This window comes from Entelurus aequoreus, linkage group LG05 (assembly GCF_033978785.1).
Source record: "Entelurus aequoreus isolate RoL-2023_Sb linkage group LG05, RoL_Eaeq_v1.1, whole genome shotgun sequence".
NCBI classification, from domain to species: Eukaryota; Metazoa; Chordata; class Actinopteri; order Syngnathiformes; family Syngnathidae; genus Entelurus; species Entelurus aequoreus.
The window spans coordinates 4,880,504-4,904,455 of NC_084735.1; the positions used below are offsets into that span (position 1 = coordinate 4,880,504).

The window sequence follows — 23,952 nt, forward strand, 5'->3', positions numbered from 1 at the left end:
TGGCATCACCATCAACAATCAATCAATTGGTATCACCATCAACAATCACTTGGTATCACCATCAACAATCCCTTGGTATCACCATCAACAATCACTTGGTATCACCATCAACAATCCCTTGGTATCACCATCAACAATCACTTGTTATCACCATCAACAATCACTTGGTATCACCATCAACAATCCCTTGGTATCACCATCAACAATCACTTGGTATCACCATCAACAATCCCTTGGTATCACCATCAACAATCACTTGGTATCACCATCAACAATCCCTTGGTATCACCATCAACAATCACTTGTTATCACCATCAACAATCACTTGGTATCACCATCAACAATCACTTAGTATCACCATCAACAATCACTTAGTATCACCATCAACAATCAATCAATTGGTATCACCATCAACAATCACTTGTTATCACCATCAACAATCACTTGGTGTCACCATCAACAATCACTTAGTATCACCATCAACAATCAATCAATTGGTATCACCATCAACAATCACTTGTTATCACCATCAACAATCACTTGGTGTCACCATCAACAATCACTTGGTATCACCATCAACAATCACTTAGTATCACCATCAACAATCACTTAGTATCACCATCAACAATCAATCAATTGGTATCACCATCAACAATCACTTGGTATCACCATCAACAATCACTTGTTATCACCATCAACAATCACTTGGTATCACCATCAACAATCCCTTGGTATCACCATCAACAATCCCTTGGTATCACCATCAACAATCACTTGGTATCACCATCAACAATCCCTTGGTATCACCATCAACAATCACTTGGTATCACCATCAACAATCCTTTGGTATCACCATCAACAATCACTTGTTATCACCATCAACAATCACTTGGTATCACCATCAACAATCCCTTGGTATCACCATCAACAATCACTTGGTATCACCATCAACAATCCCTTGGTATCACCATCAACAATCCCTTGGTATCACCATCAACAATCACTTGTTATCACCATCAACAATCACTTGGTATCACCATCAACAATCCCTTGGTATCACCATCAACAATCACTTAGTATCACCATCAACAATCACTTGGTATCACCATCAACAATCAATCAATTGGTATCACCATCAACAATCACTTGGTATCACCATCAACAATCACTTGGTACCACCATCAACAATCCCTTGGTATCACCATCAACAATCACTTGGTATCACCATCAACAATCACTTGGTATCACCATCAACAATCACTTGGTATCACCATCAACAATCACTTGGTATCACCATCAACAATCAATCAATTGGTATCACCATCAACAATCACTTGGTATCACCATCAACAATCCCTTGGTATCACCATCAACAATCACTTGGTATCACCATCAACAATCCCTTGGTATCACCATCAACAATCACTTGGTATCACCATCAACAATCCCCTGGTATCACCATCAACAATCACTTGGTATCACCATCAACAATCACTTGGTATCACCATCAACAATCCCTTGGTATCACCATCAACAATCACTTGGTATCACCATCAACAATCATTTAGTATCACCATCAACAATCACTTGGTATCACCATCAACAATCCCTTGGTATCACCATCAACAATCACTTGGTATCACCATCAACAATCAATCAATTGGTATCACCATCAACAATCACTTGGTATCACCATCAACAATCACTTGGTATCACCATCAACAATCACTTGGTATCACCATCAACAATCACTTGGTATCACCATCAACAATCAATCAATTGGTATCACCATCAACAATCACTTGGTATCACCATCAACAATCCCTTGGTATCACCATCAACAATCACTTGGTATCACCATCAACAATCACTTGGTATCACCATCAACAATCCCTTGGTATCACCATCAACAATCCCTTGGTATCACCATCAACAATCACTTGTTATCACCATCAACAATCACTTGGTATCACCATCAACAATCCCTTGGTATCACCATCAACAATCACTTGTTATCACCATCAACAATCCCTTGGTATCACCATCAACAATCACTTGGTATCACCATCAACAATCACTTGGTATCACCATCAACAATCCCTTGGTATCACCATCAACAATCACTTGGTATCACCATCAACAATCACTTAGTATCACCATCAACAATCACTTGGTATCACCATCAACAATCCCTTGGTATCACCATCAACAATCAATCAATTGGTATCACCATCAACAATCACTTTGTATCACCATCAACAATCCCTTGGTATCACCATCAACAATCACTTGGTATCACCATCAACAATCACTTGGTATCACCATCAACAATCCCTTGGTATCACCATCAACAATCACTTGGTATCACCATCAACAATCAATCAATTGGTATCACCATCAACAATCACTTGGTATCACCATCAACAATCACTTGGTATCACCATCAACAATCACTTGGTATCACCATCAACAATCACTTGGCATCACCATCAACAATCAATCAATTGGTATCACCATCAACAATCACTTGGTATCACCATCAACAATCCCTTGGTATCACCATCAACAATCACTTGGTATCACCATCAACAATCCCTTGGTATCACCATCAACAATCACTTGTTATCACCATCAACAATCACTTGGTATCACCATCAACAATCCCTTGGTATCACCATCAACAATCACTTGGTATCACCATCAACAATCCCTTGGTATCACCATCAACAATCACTTGGTATCACCATCAACAATCCCTTGGTATCACCATCAACAATCACTTGTTATCACCATCAACAATCACTTGGTATCACCATCAACAATCACTTAGTATCACCATCAACAATCACTTAGTATCACCATCAACAATCAATCAATTGGTATCACCATCAACAATCACTTGTTATCACCATCAACAATCACTTGGTGTCACCATCAACAATCACTTGGTATCACCATCAACAATCACTTAGTATCACCATCAACAATCACTTAGTATCACCATCAACAATCAATCAATTGGTATCACCATCAACAATCACTTGGTATCACCATCAACAATCACTTGTTATCACCATCAACAATCACTTGGTATCACCATCAACAATCCCTTGGTATCACCATCAACAATCCCTTGGTATCACCATCAACAATCACTTGGTATCACCATCAACAATCCCTTGGTATCACCATCAACAATCACTTGGTATCACCATCAACAATCCTTTGGTATCACCATCAACAATCACTTGTTATCACCATCAACAATCACTTGGTATCACCATCAACAATCCCTTGGTATCACCATCAACAATCACTTGGTATCACCATCAACAATCCCTTGGTATCACCATCAACAATCACTTGTTATCACCATCAACAATCACTTGGTATCACCATCAACAATCCCTTGGTATCACCATCAACAATCACTTAGTATCACCATCAACAATCACTTGGTATCACCATCAACAATCAATCAATTGGTATCACCATCAACAATCACTTGGTATCACCATCAACAATCACTTGGTACCACCATCAACAATCCCTTGGTATCACCATCAACAATCACTTGGTATCACCATCAACAATCACTTGGTATCACCATCAACAATCACTTGGTATCACCATCAACAATCAATCAATTGGTATCACCATCAACAATCACTTGGTATCACCATCAACAATCCCTTGGTATCACCATCAACAATCACTTGGTATCACCATCAACAATCCCTTGGTATCACCATCAACAATCACTTGTTATCACCATCAACAATCACTTGGTATCACCATCAACAATCCCTTGGTATCACCATCAACAATCACTTGGTATCACCATCAACAATCCCCTGGTATCACCATCAACAATCACTTGGTATCACCATCAACAATCACTTGGTATCACCATCAACAATCCCTTGGTATCACCATCAACAATCACTTGGTATCACCATCAACAATCATTTAGTATCACCATCAACAATCACTTGGTATCACCATCAACAATCCCTTGGTATCACCATCAACAACCAATCAATTGGTATCACCATCAACAATCACTTGGTATCACCATCAACAATCCCTTGGTATCACCATCAACAATCACTTGGTATCACCATCAACAATCACTTGATATCACCATCAACAATCACTTGGTATCATGGGGAGTAGACATCAGTAAAATATCAAATGATCTCCTCAGTCCTCTGATCACCAAACATCATTCTGGTCATTTGTTGCCAGGACTTGTTTTTCAGAATAAAAGCAGCACACGCGTTTTGAAACGTGTTTCTGCTTCCATCTAGTGGTGCTTGTTGGTCATTACACCTCTTGTATGTATGAGGAGAAATAACATTTATTTACTCTTCTTTTTGTACTCTCATTACACTACTACACACTACACACCAGCAGGTGGCAGCACGACACACTACACACCAGCAGGTGGCAGCACTGCACACTACACACCAGCAGGTGGCAGCACGACACACTACACACCAGCAGGTGGCAGCACTGCACACTACACACCAGCAGGTGGCAGCACTACACACTAGAGACCAGCAGGTGGCAGCACTACACACTAGAGACCAGCAGGTGGCAGCACTACACACTAGAGACCAGCAGGTGGCAGCACTGCACACTAGAGACCAGCAGGTGGCAGCACTACACACTAGAGACCAGCAGGTGGCAGCACTACACACTAGAGACCAGCAGGTGGCAGCACTACACACTAGAGACCAGCAGGTGGCAGCACTACACACTAGAGACCAGCAGGTGGCAGCACTACACACTAGAGACCAGCAGGTGGCAGCACTACACACTACACACCAGCAGGTGGCAGCACTACACACTAGAGACCAGCAGGTGGCAGCACTACACACTACACACCAGCAGGTGGCAGCACTGCACACTACACACCAGCAGGTGGCAGCACTACACACTAGAGACCAGCAGGTGGCAGCACTACACACTAGAGACCAGCAGGTGGCAGCACTACACACTAGAGACCAGCAGGTGGCAGCAGAGAACAGAGTCAACAATATTTGTTATCAAATGTTATTTTCATTTTAAACAAACCCGTCGTCATGGTAACGAGACCTTTTAAAGTTTTTATTGGAGTACATTTGTGAGTGGATGCAAAGTTACACATAATTGAAGAGGACTAATATAAAAGTATAAAAGATCAAAGGCAGTCATGTGACAGGAAATAGGAGTCAGGAGACTGGAGGCTCATCTGATTGGCTGTCAGATAACGTTGGCACCGCCTCCTCAGAAGGACAACGCACTGTGGAACAAAGAAGCAGTCAACCAATCACAGGCCTTCTCACTTTTGTATGGATGCTGACCTACAAGCTCACTTTTTAGCAGGAAGTGACTTTGATCTTTTTGTCCTTTTTAGCTGCTAACCTTAAAAAGTTAACTTTTTAGCAGAAAGCGACTTTGATCTTTTTGTCCTTTTTAGCTGCTAACCTTAAAAAGTTCACTTTTTTTTTTAGCAGGAAGTGACTTTGACCCTTTTTGTTCTTTTTAGCTGCTAACCTTGTGAAGTTCACTTTTTGGCAGGAAGTGACTTTGATTGTTTTGTTCTTTTTAGCTGCTAACCTTCTGAAGTTCACTTTTTGGCAGGAAGTGACTTTGATTGTTTTGTTCTTGTTAACTGCTAACCTTGTGAAGTTCACTTTTTGGCAGAAAGTGACTTTGATCCTTTTTAGCTGCTAACCTTGTGAAGTTCACTTTTTGGCAGGAAGTGACTTTGATCGTTTTGTCCTTTTTAGCTGCTAACCTTGTGAAGTTCACTTTTTGGCAGGAAGTGACTTTGATCCCTTTGTTCTTTTTAACTGCTAACCTTAAAAAGTTCACTTTTTTAGCAGGAAGTGACTTTGATCCCTTTTGTCCTTTTTAGCTGCTAACCTTGTGAAGTTCACTTTTTGGCAGGAAGTGACTTTGATCCTTTTGTTCTTTTTAACTGCTAACCTTAAAAAGTTCACTTTTTTAGCAGGAAGTGACTTTGATCCTTTTTGTCCTTTTTAGCTGCTAACCTTGTGAAGTTCACTTTTTGGCAGGAAGTGACTTTGATTGTTTTGTCCTTTTTAGCTGCTAACATTGTGAAGTTCACTTTTTGGCAGGAAGTGACTTTGATCCTTTTGTCCTTTTTAGCCGCTAACCTTGTGAAGTTCACTTTTTGGCAGGAAGTGACTTTGATCCTTTTGTTCTTTTTAACTGCTAACCTTAAAAAGTTCACTTTTTTAGCAGGAAGTGACTTTGATCCTTTTGTCCTTTTTAGCTGCTAACCTTGTGAAGTTCACTTTTTAGCAGGAAGTGACTTAGATCCTTTTGTCCTTTTTAGCTGCAAACCTTAAAAAGTTCACTTTTTAGCAGGAAGTGACTTTGACCCTTTTTGTTCTTTTTAGCTGCTAACCTTGTGAAGTTCACTTTTTGGCAGGAAGTGACTTTGATCCTTTTGTCCCTTTTAGCTGCTAACCTTAAAAAGTTCACTTTTTAGCAGGAAGTGACTTTGATCCTTTTTGTTATTTTTAGCTGCTAACCTTGTGAAGTTCACTTTTTGGCAGGAAGTGACTTTGATTGTTTTGTTCTTTTTAGCTGCTAACCTTCTGAAGTTCACTTTTTGGCAGGAAGTGACTTTGATCCTTTTGTCCTTTTTAGCTGATAACCTTGTGAAGTTCACTTTTTGGCAGGAAGTGACTTTGATCCTTTTGTCCTTTTTAGCTGCTAACCTTCTGAAGTTCACTTTTTGGCAGGAAGTGACTTTGATCCTTTTGTGCTTTTTAGCTGCTAACCTTGTGAAGTTCACTTTTTGGCAGGAAGTGACTTTGATCGTTGTGGTTGTTGACTTGATGGAGCAGCAAACGTCTTCAAGGACGAGCGTAACTTGCTGCTGGACATGGAAACTTCACAAGTACCTTCATGACAGGAAACACTCACATTACTGCAGCAGTACTACTAGAGTACAAGTACTGCATACTATTACTATTAGGGTATAAGTACAGCAGTACTACTAGAGTAGAAGTACTGCATACTATTACTATTAGGGTATAAGTACAGCAGTACTACTAGAGTAGAAGTACTGCATACTATTACTATTAGGGTATAAGTACAGCAGTACTACTAGAGTAGAAGTACTGCATACTATTACTATTAGGGTATAAGTACAGCAGTACTACTAGAGTAAAAGTACTGCATACTATTACTATTAGGGTATAAGTACAGCAGTACTACTAGAGTAGAAGTACATTAGTACTACTAGAGTACAAGTTCAGCAGGAGTAGTAGAGTAGAGGTACAGCAGTACTACTAGAGTAAAAGTACATCAGTACTACTAGAGTACAAGTATAGCAGTACTACTTGAGTGGAAGTAAAGTAGTACTGCTATAGCACAAGTATATTACTACTACTAGAGCAGAAGTACATTAGTACAACTACAGTAGAAGTACAGCAGTACTACTAGAGTAAAAGTATATTAGTTCTACTAGATCAGATGTATATTAGTTCTACTAGACCAGAAATACATTATTACTACTACTACAGTACAAGTTCAACAGTACTACTAGAGTACAAGTTCAGCAGTAGTAGTAGAGGAGAAGTACATTAGTAGTAGTAGTAGTACTGGAGTAGAAGTACTAAAGTAGTAGTACTGGAGTAGAAGTACTAAAGTAGTAGTACTGGAGAAGAAGTAGAAGAATAGAAGTACATTAGTAGTACTAGAGTAGTAGTACTGAAGTAGAAGTACTGGAGTAGTAGTACTAGTGTATTAGTACTGGAGTAGAAGTACTGGAGTAGTAGTACTGGAGTAGTAGTACAGGAATAGTAGTACTGGAGTAGAAGTACTGGAGTAGAAGTAGTGGAGTAGTAGTACTGGAGTAGAAGTACTGGAGTAGTAGTACTGGAGTAGTAGTACTGGAGTAGTAGTACTGGAGTAGAAGTACAGGAATAGTAGTACTGGAGTAGTGGTACTGGAGTAGAAGTACTGGAGTAGTAGTACTGGAGTAGAAGTACAGGAATAGTAGTACTGGAGTAGTAGTACTGGAGTAGAAGTACAGGAATAGTAGTACTGGAGTAGTAGTACTGGAGTAGAAGTACTGGAGTAGAAGTACTGGAGTAGTAGTACTGGAGTAGAAGTACAGGAATAGTAGTACTGGAGTAGTAGTACTGGAGTAGTAGTACTGGAGTAGAAGTACTGGAGTAGAAGTACTGGAGTAGTAGTACTGGAGTAGTAGTACTGGAGTAGAAGTACAGGAATAGTAGTACTGGAGTAGTAGTACTGGAGTAGAAGTACAGGAATAGTAGTACTGGAGTAGTAGTACTGGAGTAGAAGTACAGGAATAGTAGTACTGGAGTAGTAGTACTGGAGTAGAAGTACTGGAGTAGAAGTACTGGAGTAGTAGTACTGGAGTAGTAGTACTGGAGTAGAAGTACAGGAATAGTAGTACTGGAGTAGTAGTACTGGAGTAGTAGTACTGGAGTAGAAGTACTGGAGTAGTAGTACTGGAGTAGAAGTACTGGAGTAGAAGTACTGGAGTAGAAGTACTGGAGTAGAAGTACAGGAATAGTAGTACTGGAGTAGTAGTACTGGAGTAGAAGTACTGGAGTAGTAGTACTGGAGTAGTAGTACTGGAGTAGAAGTACTGGAGTAGAAGTACTGGAGTAGTAGTACTGGAGTAGAAGTACTGGAGTAGTAGTACTGGAGTAGAAGTACAGGAATAGTAGTACTGGAGTAGTAGTACTGGAGTAGAAGTACTGGAGTAGAAGTACTGGAGTAGTAGTACTGGAGTAGTAGTACTGGAGTAGAAGTACAGGAATAGTAGTACTGGAGTAGTAGTACTGGAGTAGTAGTACTGGAGTAGTAGTACTGGAGTAGAAGTACTGGAGTAGTAGTACTGGAGTAGTAGTACTGGAGTAGTAGTACTGGAGTAGAAGTACTGGAGTAGTAGTACTGGAGTAGTAGTACTGGAGTAGAAGTACAGGAATAGTAGTACTGGAGTAGTAGTACTGGAGTAGTAGTACTGGAGTAGTAGTACTGGAGTAGTAGTACTGGAGTAGAAGTACTGGAGTAGTAGTACTGGAGTAGTAGTACTGGAGTAGTAGTACTGGAGTAGAAGTACTGGAGTAGAAGTACTGGAGTAGTAGTACTGGAGTAGTAGTACTGGAGTAGAAGTACAGGAATAGTAGTACTGGAGTAGTAGTACTGGAGTAGTAGTACTGGAGTAGTAGTACTGGAGTAGAAGTACAGGAATAGTAGTACTGGAGTAGTAGTACTGGAGTAGAAGTACAGGAATAGTAGTACTGGAGTAGTAGTACTGGAGTAGAAGTACAGGAATAGTAGTACTGGAGTAGTAGTACTGGAGTAGAAGTACTGGAGTAGAAGTACTGGAGTAGTAGTACTGGAGTAGTAGTACTGGAGTAGAAGTACAGGAATAGTAGTACTGGAGTAGTAGTACTGGAGTAGAAGTACAGGAATAGTAGTACTGGAGTAGTAGTACTGGAGTAGTAGTACTGGAGTAGTAGTACTGGAGTAGAAGTACTGGAGTAGTAGTACTGGAGTAGTAGTACTGGAGTAGAAGTACAGGAATAGTAGTACTGGAGTAGTAGTACTGGAGTAGAAGTACAGGAATAGTAGTACTGGAGTAGTAGTACTGGAGTAGAAGTACAGGAATAGTAGTACTGGAGTAGTAGTACTGGAGTAGTAGTACTGGAGTAGAAGTACTGGAGTAGTAGTACTGGAGTAGTAGTACTGGAGTAGAAGTACAGGAGTAGAAGTACTGGAGTAGTAGTACTGGAGTAGTAGTACTGGAGTAGAAGTACAGGAGTAGAAGTACTGGAGTAGTAGTAGTACTGGAGTAGTAGTACTGGAGTAGAAGTACTGGAGTAGTAGTAGTACAGGAATAGTAGTACTGGAGTAGAAGTACTGGAGTAGTAGTAGTACAGGAATAGTAGTACTGGAGTAGTAGTAGTACAGGAGTAGTAGTACTGGAGTAGAAGTACTGGAGTAGTAGTAGTACTGGAGTAGTAGTACTGGAGTAGAAGTACTGGAGTAGTAGTAGTACAGGAATAGTAGTACTGGAGTAGTAGTAGTAGTACAGGAGTAGTAGTACTGGAGTAGAAGTACTGGAGTAGTAGTAGTACAGGAATAGTAGTACTGGAGTAGTAGTAGTACAGGAATAGTAGTACTGGAGTAGAAGTACTGGAGTAGTAGTAGTACAGGAATAGTAGTACTGGAGTAGTAGTACTGGAGTAGTAGTACTGGAGTAGTAGTACTGGAGTAGCGGTACTGGAGTAGTAGTACTGGAGTAGTAGTAGTACAGGAATAGTAGTACAGGAGTAGTAGTACTGGAGTAGTAGTACTGGAGTAGAAGTACTGGAGTAGTAGTACTGGAGTAGTAGTACTGGAGTAGAAGTACTGGAGTAGTAGTACTGGAGTAGAAGTACTGGAGTAGTAGTACTGGAGTAGTAGTACTGGAGTAGAAGTACTGGAGTAGTAGTACTGGAGTAGTAGTACTGGAGTAGAAGTACAGGAGTAGTAGTACTGGAGTAGAAGTACTGGAGTAGAAGTACTGGAGTAGTAGTACTGGAGTAGTAGTACTGGAGTAGAAGTACAGGAGTAGTAGTACTGGAGTAGAAGTACTGGAGTAGTAGTAGTACTGGAGTAGGAGAGCACCAGGACGTGAACCAGGTCCATTACCTTCATCTTGGTTCGGGTGTTGCGGTTCAGACGGCGTTGTCTTCAGGCGAGGAACAGGAAGTGGAGCTTTGAGAGTTTCAGACAGGAAGTCAGTGTGACACACTTCCTGCTCCTCCATTGGCTCTTGTGTGTGGAGCTGAGGGGGGGTGGGGTTGTCAGACCGAGGGCCGGCCACCGGTCCTGGCAGGGCGGCGTCTGAGACCATGGCGGGACATTAGCATGCTAGCATGGTAGCTAATATGGCTTCCAAGGTGAACGCCAACTTACCCAAGCGGCCATCTTCCTTTGAGGACGACTGGAAAGAAAATGTGATGTCATCGTTTGAGTACAAGCTCCTCCCATCACGTCATGACTCACCTTCTGAGCCGCCATCTTGTCCTGCTTTGCCTTCATCTCAGCCAGAAGCTCCGAGGTCAAGACTGGAACACCAACATGCTGCGAGACCAGGGGGTGCTCCTTCTCCACGCTGACCTCGGTCTCCTTCTCCACGCTGACCTCGGTCTCTTCCTCCACGTCCGCCTCAAAACTGCCGTGGTCCGTCAGACGCGGGTCCGGGTGTGGCGCCACAGGGGACATCGGTGGCGGCTCCTTGCTGACCAAAGATGTGGGCGGAGCAAGTGTGGGGGACGCTGGTGGTGGCGAACTGATGGAGGCGGTACTTTGGCCCTTCTCCGAGCGACCCGCCCGAGTTTTGATCTGGTTGAAAAAACCACTCTTCCTGGATTCTGGCTTCTTTTCAGCCGCCTCCTGCGTGCTGGAAGGTGTCGCCCGGGCGCTGGACCGTCTGAGCGTGAACAAGAAGACGTCCAATCAGCTCGCAGCTCTTCAGTGAAACGTGGCGCTCACAAAGGTTCTCACTTTAAGCTGACTTTCATGACCTTCTTGGAGAAGAATTCATCTATGCCTTCGTCCAGCTTCCCCATGTCCTGATGCTCCGCCCCCTGAGGCGCTGAACCGGTGGCGGCACACTGAAAGCAAAACGTGTCATCAAGTCGGCGCGATGTGCCAGACATCTAACTCGCAACCTACCCCGACTCTGCTGGGTTTGCTTCTTTTCTTGGGTCGTGGTCGCACTTTGGTGTGGTGCTCCAGCGGGGTGTGCCTTGGGGGCAGGAGTTCCTCCCAAGTGGGGACCGGGGGCGGCGGTTCCTCGCAATTGGGGACCGGGGGCGGTAGTTCCTCCCAAGTGAGGACCGGGGGCGGCGGTTCCTCCAAAGTGGGGGCCGGGGGCGGCGGAGTCACTTTGTTCAACTGCGAGGGAGGTGTGTCCACCACATGGATGGGCACCTCCTCCAGAGCCTTGTCCAGGTCAAACTCCATCTCTGACAAGAAGAGGGACAGCCAAATATTGGTCTCAATGTTCAGAATGTGTTCTCATTCATCAGGTTATTGTATACTTTTGTTACTGGACAATCTGCACCGCAACCACAGTATTCCCCCAGTCTTGGAGTAATAAAGTCTATTATCCTAGGAATGTTCTCAAGACTGGCCCCAGTGTGTGAGTGTTGTCGGTCTGTGTTGGCCCCGCCTTCCTTGTCCAGAGTGTACCTAGCCTTCCTTGTCCAGAGTGTACGCCGCCTTCCTTGTCCAGAGTGTACACAGCCTTCCTTGTCCAGGGTGTACGCCGCCTTCCTTGTCCAGAGTGTACACCGCCTTCTGCCTGAGGGCAGCTGAGATGGGACTTAGATTGGTCACATCTAATTTTAGGGCTGATCTAGTCTTGGACTCAGATTGGTCTGAACTAGTCTTGGACTTAGATTGGTCAGAAATAGTCTTGGACTTAGATTGGTCAGAACTAGTCTTGGACTTAGATTGGTCAAATCTAGTCTTACATTGGTCAGATGTATTCTTAGACTTAGATCGGTCACATATAGTCTTAGACTTAGACTGGTCAGATGTTTATTTATATAGCCCTAAATCACAAGTGTCTCAAAGGGCTGCACAAGCCAAACGACATCATGAGAATGACTATGAGAAACATTGGAGAGGACCGCAGATGTGGGTAACCCCCCCCCCCCCCCCCCCCCTCTAGGGGAGACCGGTGCAATGGACGTCGAGTAGGTCTGACATAATATTGTGAGAGTCCAGTCCATAGTGGATCTAACATAATATTGTGAGAGTCCAGTCCATAGTGGATCTAACATACTAGTGTGAGAGTCCAGTCCATAGTGGATCTAACATAATAGTGAGAGTCCAGTCCATAGTGGATCTAACATAATAGTGAGAGTCCAGTCCATAGTGGATCTAACATAATAGTGTGAGAGTCCAGTCCATAGTGGATCTAGTTAATAGTGTGAGAGTCCAGTCCATAGTGGATCTAACATAATAGTGAGAGCAACAGCCGTCATTGAAATGTGATTGTGTGGAAAAGTGATCGCTGTGGAAGGACCACTACCAGCCCAACATCAGTTCTTGGACTGGAATCTCCCACATTAGCATTCATTCCGTTGCAGGAAAGGAGCATCTGTGACAGAAACGTTTCTAAATCCTGTTTGTTGGAGGCTAAATGGTTGAGTCTTTTAGGAATGGTTGAAAGGACAGAGTTTTATGTGGGACATAGGTGGTGTCGCAGAACCCCTCTTCTGGCCAGGGATGCTTTTTCAACTTTGAGGTAGATGTCTTCCGTCACTCCCCTTTCCAGACATCAGTCCTCCCTGCCCAGAATCTGTGCATTTTTGTCCTCAAAGGAGTGAGGTTTCTCCTTGAGGTTCTCAACAAAACTGAGTCCTGACCTTTCAGCTCCCCCAGGACCTTTGAGGACAAACACCCAGATTTTGGACAGGGAAGATGGATGTTTTGAAAAGGGAGTGGAGGAAGTCATCCACGACAAGGTTTTCACACCACAACATACTTTCTTCTTGTTAAGGGATAATAGTTGGGGCTTTGGCACCAGCATCTGGACTAGATCTGACCAATTTATATCTAAAACCAGGTCTAACCAATCTACTGTAAATCCAAGACTAGATCTGACCAATCAAAGTCTAAGGCAAGGTCTGATGAATCTAATGTAAGTGTAAGATTAGGTCTGACCAATCTAGGGTAAGTCTAAGACTAGGTCTGAAAACCTGTAAAACCTAAGATAAGTTGTGACCGATTTAAGTCTCAGACTAGATCTGACCAATCTACAATATGTCTAAGACTAGATCTGGCCAATCTAAGTCTTAAGACTAGATCCTACCAATGTAGGTCTATGACTAGATGTGACCAGTCTAAGACTAGACCTGGCCAAGCTAAGTCTAAGACTAGATCTGACCAATGTAGGTCTATGACTAGATGTGACCAGTCTAAGACTAAACCTGGCCAAAGCTAAGTCTAAGACTAGATCTGGCCAATGTAGGTCTAAGACTAGATGTGACCAGTCTAAGAGTAGACCTGGCCAATCTAAGTCTAAGACTAGATCTGACAATGTAAATCTAAGACTAGATCTGGTCAATCCACGTTTAAGACCGGATCTGGCCAATGTCGGTCTAAGACTAGATGTGACCAGTCTAAGACTAGATCTGGCCAATCTAAGTCTATGAGCAAGAGCAGATGAAGATACTTGGATAAGAGGACACAGGTCTTCTAAGACAGACTGAACAGTCCGGTTGGGATGGACCGAATGTCCTGAGAATCTTCAGAGGATAATAAATACTATCCAACCCAAAATGGGGAGATGCTGTGGTTGTGGTGCAGATTGTACATAGAGTAACACAAGTAACAAGTACCGATGCTGTGGTTGTGGTGCAGATTGTACATAGAGTAACACAAGTAACAGGTACCGATGCTGTGGTTGTGGTGCAGATTGTACATAGAGTAACACAAGTAACAGGTACCGATGCTGTGGTTGTGGTGCAGATTGTACATAGAGTAACACAAGTAACAAGTACTGAAAAGGAGTAATAAATAATACACAATTGCAATATATATATCAAATAAAAGTGGACTCAATGCTCACCAAACGCCACCGAGACGGGCCGCAGCATTCGGACCAGAATACTCTTTCTCTTGGACTTGAGCGTCAACTGTAGGAAAACTTTGTTTAGACTTCAACGCTGCAATTGTTTCCCTGGAGCAGATTTTGGTAAGCTCAAGTCCAACCGTGCAGGGGTCTACGTGCTCCGGCGGGTGCTCGCCTTCCTCCTCCAGGCTCTCCGTACGCAGAACTGTCTCGTCCAAAACCTCCGTCTCCTGAGACTCCGGACGCAGTGCAGGCTGGCCCTGCCTGGTCACATGCTCCGCCTGGACACAGGCGGGTGAGGAAGGAGGACGGACACAAAACCAAGAGAAGTGCACAAGAAGACTGACCAGCGTGTTCTGCCACGCAGACAAAGAGTCCAGGATCTCGTCCACGATCCGATCAGAGACCAAGGACGCCACGTTGAGTTTCACTTCACTGACGACCAAAAAGGAGACGCTAATCAAAGACAGCGCCGCAGGACAAATAACGGAGCCGCTAAAGTGGGCGTGGCCACACCTGATCTTGTTAACAATGTCGACGCCCGATTGCTCCAGCAGCGTGGCGGTGATGAAGCTGCGAGGCACGGTCATTCTTTCGGTCCCCGCCCTCAACAGCTCCGAACGGAGGCCGCTCCTCTTGATCACGTGAGGACACAGACCCTCGGCGGCGTCCAACATGGACGCCAAAATTGTCTGCAGTGGGCGAGAAAGCGGTCCAACGTTGCAGTACCCAGCGCCACCATGGGGGTATTATTGTAGCAAAACTATTTGCAAAAGCGCACCTCAATCTGTGCGCCTGTAATCCATACCTCGTGTCCGTGTACTAATCCGTATTCCGCACCTCGTACTCATTTGTGTGTCTATCTCAATCTGTGTAATCAAATCCACTCGTGCGTCACTGAGAGTCCAAAGTGGTGGCTCCAACACGGCATAACATGAGTGGGTGCAAGGCACCGACTAGTGGTGAGTGTAGGGAAAGGCAAAGTGAAGTTGGCACCCACAGATTAAGGTACTTTTGCTTCTGTAGCCACCCTTTGGCTTGCTTGTGGTACCTGCAGTTCATCATCCATCGCAGCCGCCACGTCCCCTGCCAGAGACTCCAGTTTTCCTTGGACGGTGCCGCGCAGGTCGCCGCCCCTCAAGTGGTAGAGGGTAGGGAGGAGCTGGACGGTCCCAAGAGAAACGGAGCAACTTTCAGAGTTCTGCTGGGTTCACTCGGTTGAGGGTCGCAGCTGACTTACGGTCTTGGAGTTCCTGGCGTCTTTCATCAGATTCTCTGCCACCTGCACATCGTCCTGGACCACGTGGCTCTGGGAGAACATCAGCGAGTTCAGGTGATCCTGGACCTTCACACACATGGTGTCCACCATCTAGGCAGAGGTCAGAGGCCGGTGAGAAGGGGCGGGGAGGTGGGAGACGGTGTGGTGACGCCTGCCTGCTGCGTGGTACTGGTGACGATGCCCTGCTGCAGCCGGTACGCCTGCTCCTGGAGGTACTTCCGGGTCTCGTGGTTCCTCAGCAGGAAGCGCTCCATCTGCACATACGATGTGAGGGACGCTCAAACACGGTAGACCTTTGTACACATACCTTCATCAGTGCATCTTCCGTCTTTTCCGTGTTGGTCTTGAGCGCCTGAGCGGCGTCAACAATAGGAACCGGCATGAATCGGATAGTGAAGTTCCTGACGGGAAGAAAAGGTGACTCATTGTTTAGATCAAACGGTCAGACTCTGTTCACACCTACTTCTCCAACGCGGACGCCACTTCCTGCAGACCCTGAGGGCTGGTGTTGTTTCGGTCCCAGATGAGGGTCCTGTGCACCAGCAACACACCGAACCAGGTTAGAAGCACCAAGACCAAAGTGACCACAGATGGAAGGAGGCGGATCACCTGAGCTTGGTGTTGATCTGCAGGGCCTTGGCCAGCATCTTGGCGCCCATGTCGCCCATGGCGTTCCCGCTGATGTCCAGTTTGGTGAGAGAGGCGTTGCTGCCCAGGGCGTTGAGGACGATGGCGAGCTCGCCCTTCAGCTTGGAGTCTGCTAGCGATAGCGAGGTCAGAGGCTGCGGAGTGCAAAGAAATGTCACACTTTCAGAGGCGATGCTGGTTGAGGGTCCACTTGGAGTCGATCCGTCACTCACTGACTCCTCCTCCTGGATCATGTGCACCAGGTTGTCCAGGACCGGCGCCACGTTCCTGGCAGAAACAAGGAAGCAGAGAGAAGGAGGAGACACGTGTGGCTGAGTGCTGCTTGCTGACCCACTTTGACTTGATGTTGTGGAAGTTTCTTCCCAGGGACAGGTGGCGAATGGAGCGGTTTTTGGCCAGCCAGACCAGCAGGGTGCTCAGGTCCCCGTCCAGACCTGCCAACAGTCAACACCACGGTACAATGACTACTTTTCTCACCTGAGACGTTTGGAAAGTTTTCAATTCAGAACTTTTCTAAGTCTGCTGCCAGAAGCACCAGGAAGTCACCTACTCCGAGCTTGCCAAAGTAAAAGACTTGCAGCAATTACCTAGCAACAAAGACATTCATATAAAGGTCGTAATAAAACGCCCACCGTTGTCCGAGATGTCCAGACTGGAGATGTTGGGAATCTCGGCTATGCAACCCTCCAGGATCTGAGAGCCTGCCGAGCGCAACTGCAAGTCAAACAAGACGCCATCAGGATGTGACCTTAGACCCGCCTCCTTCGTGTCCGCCACCACGCTTTTACCTCACAGCCGCTTAGGTCCAGAGACACGTCGCTGAGGTTGGGGTTGCAGCCCAGACCCAGCAGCAGCGCCCTGAGGACACCAAGAATGAAGCTCCTGAACTTTTTACCATCTTCTTACCATCGTGTTACCATTTTGAATATCTTTTTACCATCTTTTAAGCATTTTTGCTACATTGTTACCATCTTGTTACCATCTTTTTACCATCTTGTTACCATTTTAAATATCTTTTTACCATCTTTGAAGCATTTTTGCTATATTGTTATCATCTTGTTACCATCTTTTTACCATCTTGTTACCATTTTTAATATCTTTTTACCATCTTTTAAGCATTTTTGCTATATTGTTACAATCTTTTTAACATCTTGTTACCATCCTGCTACTGTCTTTTTACTATCTATTTACCATGTTTTACCATTTTTAATATCTTTTTAAGAATTTGTGCTATTGTTGGGACGGCATGGCGTAGTGGGTAGAGCGCCCGTGTCAGAAACCTGAGGGTCGCAGGTTCGCTCCCCGCCTCTTACCATGCCGTTGTGTCCTTGGGCAGTACACTTCACCCTTGCCCCCGGTGCCGCTCACACCGGTGAATGAATGTTGAATGATGATAGGTGGTGGTCGGAGGGGCCGTAGGCGCAAATTGGCAGCCACGCTTCCGTCAGTCTACCCCAGGGCAGCTGTGGCTACGAAGTAGCTTACCACCACCAGGTGTGAATGAATAATGGGTTTTTAACATGTAAAGCGACTTTGGGTACTTAGAAAAGCGCTATATAAATCCCAGGTATTATTATTATTATTATTATTACCATCTATTTACTATCTTGTTACCATTTTTACTATCTTGTTACCATTTCAACTAATTACAATGTTTTTTTTTTACCATATTTTAACCAACGCCCTTACCACATTTTTACCACATTTTAACAATTTCTACCATAGTTTCCATTGTTTTACCATTTGTTACCATCTATTTACCATTTTAACATATTTTTACCATCTTTTTTTAACCATTTTTACCATCTTCTTACAACTTTTACCATCTTTTAACCATTTTTTTCCACTATCTTTTTTAAAATGTTGTTACCATCTACTTACCATTTTGTTAGCATTTTTACTATCTTGTTACCCTTTTAACATATTTTTACCATCTTTTTTTTTAGCCATTTTTGACAACATTTTACTATTTTTTAACCTTTTATTACCATCTTTAACATTTTAATAATTTTTTACCATCTTTTAACCACCTTCTTACCCCATTTTTACCATCTTTTACCGTTTTACTTATGTTTTTACCATCTTTTTTTACCACGATTTTACCATCTTTTAACCACCTTCTTTCCACATTTTTACAATCTTTTACTATTTTAATTATTTCTTACCAACTTTTACCAATAATTTTTTTAGCATCTTTTAACCACATTTTTAACCATATTTTAACCGCTGTTTTATTTTTATTTTACCATTGTTACCATCTTGTTACCATCTTTTAACCACTTTCTTGCCGTTTTATTTTGTACCATCTTGTTACCATTTTTACTATCCTGTTACCATTTCAACTAATTACATCTCTTTACCATATTTTAACCATCCTCTAACCACCTTTATACCATCCTTTAACCATTTCCGCCATATTTTCCATTGTTTTACCATCTATTTACTACTTTAACATATTTAAACTTTTTTTTTAACCATTTTTACCATCTTATTACAACTTTTTCCACCATATTTTTAACATTTTGTTACCATCTACTTACCATTTTGTTAGCATTTTTACTATATTGTTACCCTTTTAACATATTTTTACCATCTTTTTTAAAAATAATTTTGACAACATGTTACTCTTTTTCAACCATTTATTACCATCTTTTAACCACTTTCTTGCCCCCCTTTTTTTTTTTTTTTACTATTTTTTAACAATTTTTGACATTTTACAATTTTTTAAATCATTTATCACCATATTTTAACCACTTTCTTTCCCCCTTTTTAAATTTTTTTAACCATTTTTGACAACATTTTACTATTTTTTAACCATTTATTACCATCTTTTAAACAGTTTTCCCCTTTTTACTATTTTTTTTAACCATTTTTGCCATCTTTCAACCACATTCATTACTATCTTTTACCAACTTTGAATTTTTTTTACCACCTTTTTACCACATTTTTACAATCTTTTTTGTTTTTACAATTTTTTTTACCATCTTTTAGTGTTTAATTAATTCCTACTACCTTTTAACATTTTTATTATTTTTTACCATCTTTTAACCACCTTCTTACCCCATTTTTACCATCTTTTACCTTTTTAATTATGTTTTTACTATCTTTTTTTTTTTTTTTTTTACCACATTTTTACAATCTTTTACTGGTTTAATTATTTCCTACCCCTTTTTAACATTTTAATTATTTTTGACCATGTTTTAACCACCTTCTTACAACATTTTTACCATCTTTTACCGTTTTAATTATGTTTTTACCATCTTTTTTACCACATTTTTACCATCTTTTAACCATTTTCTTACCATATTTTACGGTTTTAATTATTTCTTACCATCTTTTATCAATTATTATTTTTACCATTTTTAACTACATTTATACCACCTTTTAACCACCGTCACTTTTTTTTTTTACCATTGTTACCTTCTTGTTACCAATTTTTAACCACCTTCTTGCCGTTTTATTTTTACCATCTTCTTACTGTCTAGATATTGTCTTTTACCATCTTGTTACCTTCTTTTAACCACCTTCTTTGCCGTTTAATTTTTTACCATCTTGTTACAATCTTGTTACCATCTTTTAACAACCTTCTTGCAGTTTTATTTTTTACCATCTTGTTATCGTCTGGTTACCATCTTGTTACTGTCTTGTTACCTTCTTTTAACCACCTTCTTGCCATTTAATTTTTTACCATCTTGTTACCGCCTGGGTACCATCTTGTTACTGTCTTGTTACTGTCTTAAGTTGTTACCATCTTATTACCATCTTGTTACCATCTTCTTGCCGTTTAATTTTTTACCATCTTGTTACCTTCTTGTTACTGTCTTGTTACCGTCCTGTTAACATCTTGTTATTGTCTTGTTACCATCTTGTTACCATCTTGTTACTGTCTTGTTACCGTCTTGTTACCATCTTGTTACCATCTTTTTACCATCTTGTTAGCAGCCTTACTTGAGTGCCTCAGAAGGAAGTCTGGTTCCTGACATGTTGACGGAACTCAGAGCCAGGGAACTGCTGAAAAACTGCTTGAAGGATGCTGGAACTTCTTTGCATTTCCTGTCCAGACATGTTACTAGTTAGTAATTTTTACTTAGTTATTTTTACTGACTTAGTTAGTTCTTTAGTTTGTTAGTTAGCAATTTATACTCAGTTATTTTAGTGACTTTTGGTTCGTTCCTAAGTTGGCTATTTTTACTTAGTTATTTTTACAACCTCCTGGCATGAGGAACGGGCTAGAAAAGGTGCCCCAAAAATTGCCTGCCTCACCTCTTCCTGGCCAGCTAGCCGCAGCTGGCAGGAGTCCCTTTACCAGCGGTAAGAAACAAGGAAACAAGAAAAAGGTGACACTGATCACCCTCGGCACATAGAATGTGTGCACACTTCCTGATAAAGCTGGTGACCTATCAAGACCTGAGAGAGAACTGCCCTGATCACAAGTCATGGGAAGGAGTCCTCCCAAAGCGCAACAGGACCTCATTGATGCATCCCCGCTCAAGACAATGGCACCGACTAGACTATGTCATCGTGAGGCAAAGGGACCGACAGGATGTCAGGGTTACAAAGGCGGTGTGCGGTGCAGAGTGCTGGACTGACCATAGGCTCCTTGTGTCTACGCTGAACATCAAGATCCATCCTCCCAGAAGGCCTCAAGTTTCCAAACCTCCGAAGCTTCCCTGACTGAAGAGCTCACCAGCAAACTGCAGGACCTGAAACCCTCCGGGAACGTCGAGGAGGACTGGGCTGCGTTCAGCGACACCGTCCACACTGCTGCTCTCAATGCAGTAGGACCTACAGCCCGCAGGCAACAGGACTGGTTTGATGAGAATGATGATTACATCAGAGATCTTCTCCAGGAGAAACATGGTCTGCACAAAGCCCACATCAGTGATCCAACATCCTCTCGAAAACAGTCTGCCCTCAAGAACATCAAAGCAACTAACCAGTGGGAGCTGCATTGGATACAGGACGACTGGCTCTGGAGAAAATCTGACGAGATCCAGTCCTATGCAGACCAGAATGACAGCAAGAAGTTCTACAGCACCCTCAAGGCCATCTACAGGCCCACAACATCAGGATCTCCCCCTCTCCTCAGTGGTGATAGCAGCACGCTGGTCACAGACAGAGAGAAGATCCTTGAGCACTGGGCTGAGCACTTCCACGGTGTTCTCAACCGCCCCCCCAGTCATCAATGACGAAGCCATTGCACGCCTTCCTAAAGTCCAAGTGAACACCTCCCTTGACGAACCACAAAACGGAAGCTGAGGTCATCAAAGCCATCAGAGGACTTCAAAATAGCAAAGCACCTGGTGCTGATGCAATTCCAGCAGAAATCTACACAGCTGGTGGACCACCTCTGACCAAACAACTGGTGGACTTATTCTGCACCATGTGGAACCAAGGGAAGCTGCCACAGGAGTTCAAAGACGCCTCCATCGTCCACCTACACAATCGCAAGGGCAACAGGCAGGACTGCAACAACCACCGCGGCATTGCTCTGCTGTCTGTAGCAAGAAAGACCATGGCCAGAATTCTGCTGAACTCCCTGACGGAACATCTCGAACACAAAGACCTCCTAGCGGAGAGCCAATGCAGATTCAGGCAAGGTCGTGGTACAGTGGACATGATCTTTGCCGCTCGCCAACTCCAAGAGAAGTGCCGAGAACAGAACGTCAGTCTTTTCTCCGCCTTTGTAGATCTGACGAAGGCCTTCAACGCTGTCAGCCGAGAGGGCCTCTGGAAGATCATGGCCAAGTTTGGCTGCTGTAACATCTTCATCAACATGGTCCGTGAATTCCATGATGGAATGCAGGCACAAGTCCAGGACAACGGCGCATCATTTGAGCCTTTCCATGTGGAAAACGCAGTCAAACAAGGCTGTGTTCTGGCACCCACTCTGTTCAGTATGATGTTCTCAGCCATGCTGACAGATACTTTCCGGTCTGGGGTAATGGGGATAGACCTGCGCTACCGCACTGATGGCAAGCTGTTCAATCTGCGAAGACTCCAGGCAAAGACTAAAGTACAGACCACCAAGGTTCACGACTGTGCCCTGAATGCTTCCATTGAGCTGGAAATGCAACTGAGCATGAACAACTTCGCCACAGCATGCTCAGACTTTGGACTCACCCTCAGTACAAAGAAAACAGAGGTGATGCATCAACCTCCTCCTGGAGACCCGTACACTGAAGACCTCAAAGCTGCTGAAAAGTTTGTCTACCTGGGTAGCACCTTGTCACGCGTGGGCAACATCGACGAGGAGGTCATGCATGGGATAGCGCATGGAAGTGCTACATTCGGCTGACTCCGCAGTTCTGTCTGGGAGCGCAGAGGGCTTAGCCTACGGACCAAACTTAAGGTCTACCGTGCTGTTGTCCTACTCGCCCTGCTGTATGCCTGTGACACCTGGACTGTATACAGTCGGCATGCTAAACAACTTAACGCCTTCCACATGAGATCCCTCAGGAGGCTGCTCAACATCAGGTGGCAGGACAAGATCCCAGACACTGAGGTCCTCCACGGGGCTGAGATGGAGAGCATCTATGCCATCCTCGAGCGCTCCCAGCTGAGATGGGCTGGCCATGTCTGCCGCATGTCAGACCAACCACCATGCTGCACCATGGAAAGCGCTTGCGCGGCGGACAGCGGTAACGCTTTAAGGACACCCTAAAGGCCAGTCTCAAGAGCTGTGGTCTGGATCCAGAGACCTGGGAAGCCGATGCCCAACATTGTTCCAACTGGCGCTCTGCAGTCTGGCATGGTGTAGCAGACTTCGAGGAAAAACGTATCCATGAAGCCGAACAGAAGCGACAGCTCCGCAAGACCAGAGACAGTTCCTCCCTCTCAAGACCAGAGACAGTTCCTCCCTCTCAAGACCAGAGACAGTTCCTCCCTCTCAGCCGGCCATAACCTGCCCTCACTGCAGCCGCTCATTCCGCGCAAACACAAGTCAACGTGAAGTCACCTGGTCATCTTCCAAAACCAAGGACGAACATAGACGTGTAGTAGTACTACTAGGTGTATTATGAAGTACTACTAGATGTAGTAGTATTACTAGGTGTAGTAGTAGTACTAGGTGTATTATGAAATGCTACTAGGTGTAGTAGTAGTACTAGGTGTATTATGAAGTACTACTAGGTGTAGTAGTACTACTATGTGTAGTAGTACTACTAGGTGTAGTAGTACTACTAGGTGTATTATGAAGTGCTACTAGGTGTAGTAGTACTTCTAGGTGTATTATGAAGTACTATTAGATGTAGTAGTACTAATAGGTGTATTATGAAGTGCTACTAGGTGTAGTAGTACTACTAGGTGTAGTAGTACTACTAGGTGTATTATGAAGTGCTACTAGGTGTAGTAGTACTACTAGGTGTAGTAGTACTACTAGGTGTAT

The 23,952-nt window shown here is 43.6% G+C and overlaps 1 protein-coding gene across 3 annotated transcripts in view; it reads right to left on the bottom strand.

Moving 5' to 3' along the window:
* Positions 1 to 5,056: 5,056 nt before the first annotated feature.
* Positions 5,057 to 23,952, bottom strand: part of LOC133650047 (F-actin-uncapping protein LRRC16A-like) — a 36,859-nt gene continuing 17,963 nt past the window's right edge. Inside the window, exons 16-37 of one of the 3 annotated variants that reach the window (XM_062046822.1) lie at positions 20,514 to 20,618; positions 17,354 to 17,423; positions 17,198 to 17,279; positions 16,900 to 16,999; positions 16,778 to 16,832; positions 16,527 to 16,699; positions 16,381 to 16,449; positions 16,225 to 16,318; positions 16,073 to 16,171; positions 15,879 to 16,007; positions 15,690 to 15,800; positions 15,155 to 15,330; positions 14,986 to 15,073; positions 14,779 to 14,919; positions 14,636 to 14,702; positions 11,728 to 12,020; positions 11,557 to 11,666; positions 11,056 to 11,482; positions 10,966 to 10,993; positions 10,699 to 10,893; positions 6,801 to 6,923; positions 5,057 to 5,287 (exon numbers count right to left, since the gene is read on the bottom strand). In XM_062046822.1, the coding sequence (XP_061902806.1) occupies positions 6,811 to 6,923; positions 10,699 to 10,893; positions 10,966 to 10,993; positions 11,056 to 11,482; positions 11,557 to 11,666; positions 11,728 to 12,020; positions 14,636 to 14,702; positions 14,779 to 14,919; positions 14,986 to 15,073; positions 15,155 to 15,330; positions 15,690 to 15,800; positions 15,879 to 16,007; positions 16,073 to 16,171; positions 16,225 to 16,318; positions 16,381 to 16,449; positions 16,527 to 16,699; positions 16,778 to 16,832; positions 16,900 to 16,999; positions 17,198 to 17,279; positions 17,354 to 17,423; positions 20,514 to 20,618 (2,725 nt within the window). In that variant the 3' untranslated portion in view covers positions 5,057 to 5,287; positions 6,801 to 6,810. The remainder of the gene's footprint in view (positions 5,288 to 6,800; positions 6,924 to 10,698; positions 10,894 to 10,965; positions 10,994 to 11,055; positions 11,483 to 11,556; positions 11,667 to 11,727; positions 12,021 to 14,635; positions 14,703 to 14,778; positions 14,920 to 14,985; positions 15,074 to 15,154; positions 15,331 to 15,689; positions 15,801 to 15,878; positions 16,008 to 16,072; positions 16,172 to 16,224; positions 16,319 to 16,380; positions 16,450 to 16,526; positions 16,700 to 16,777; positions 16,833 to 16,899; positions 17,000 to 17,197; positions 17,280 to 17,353; positions 17,424 to 20,513; positions 20,619 to 23,952) is intronic. The other 2 variants (XM_062046824.1, XM_062046823.1) reach the window with 2 other exon arrangements.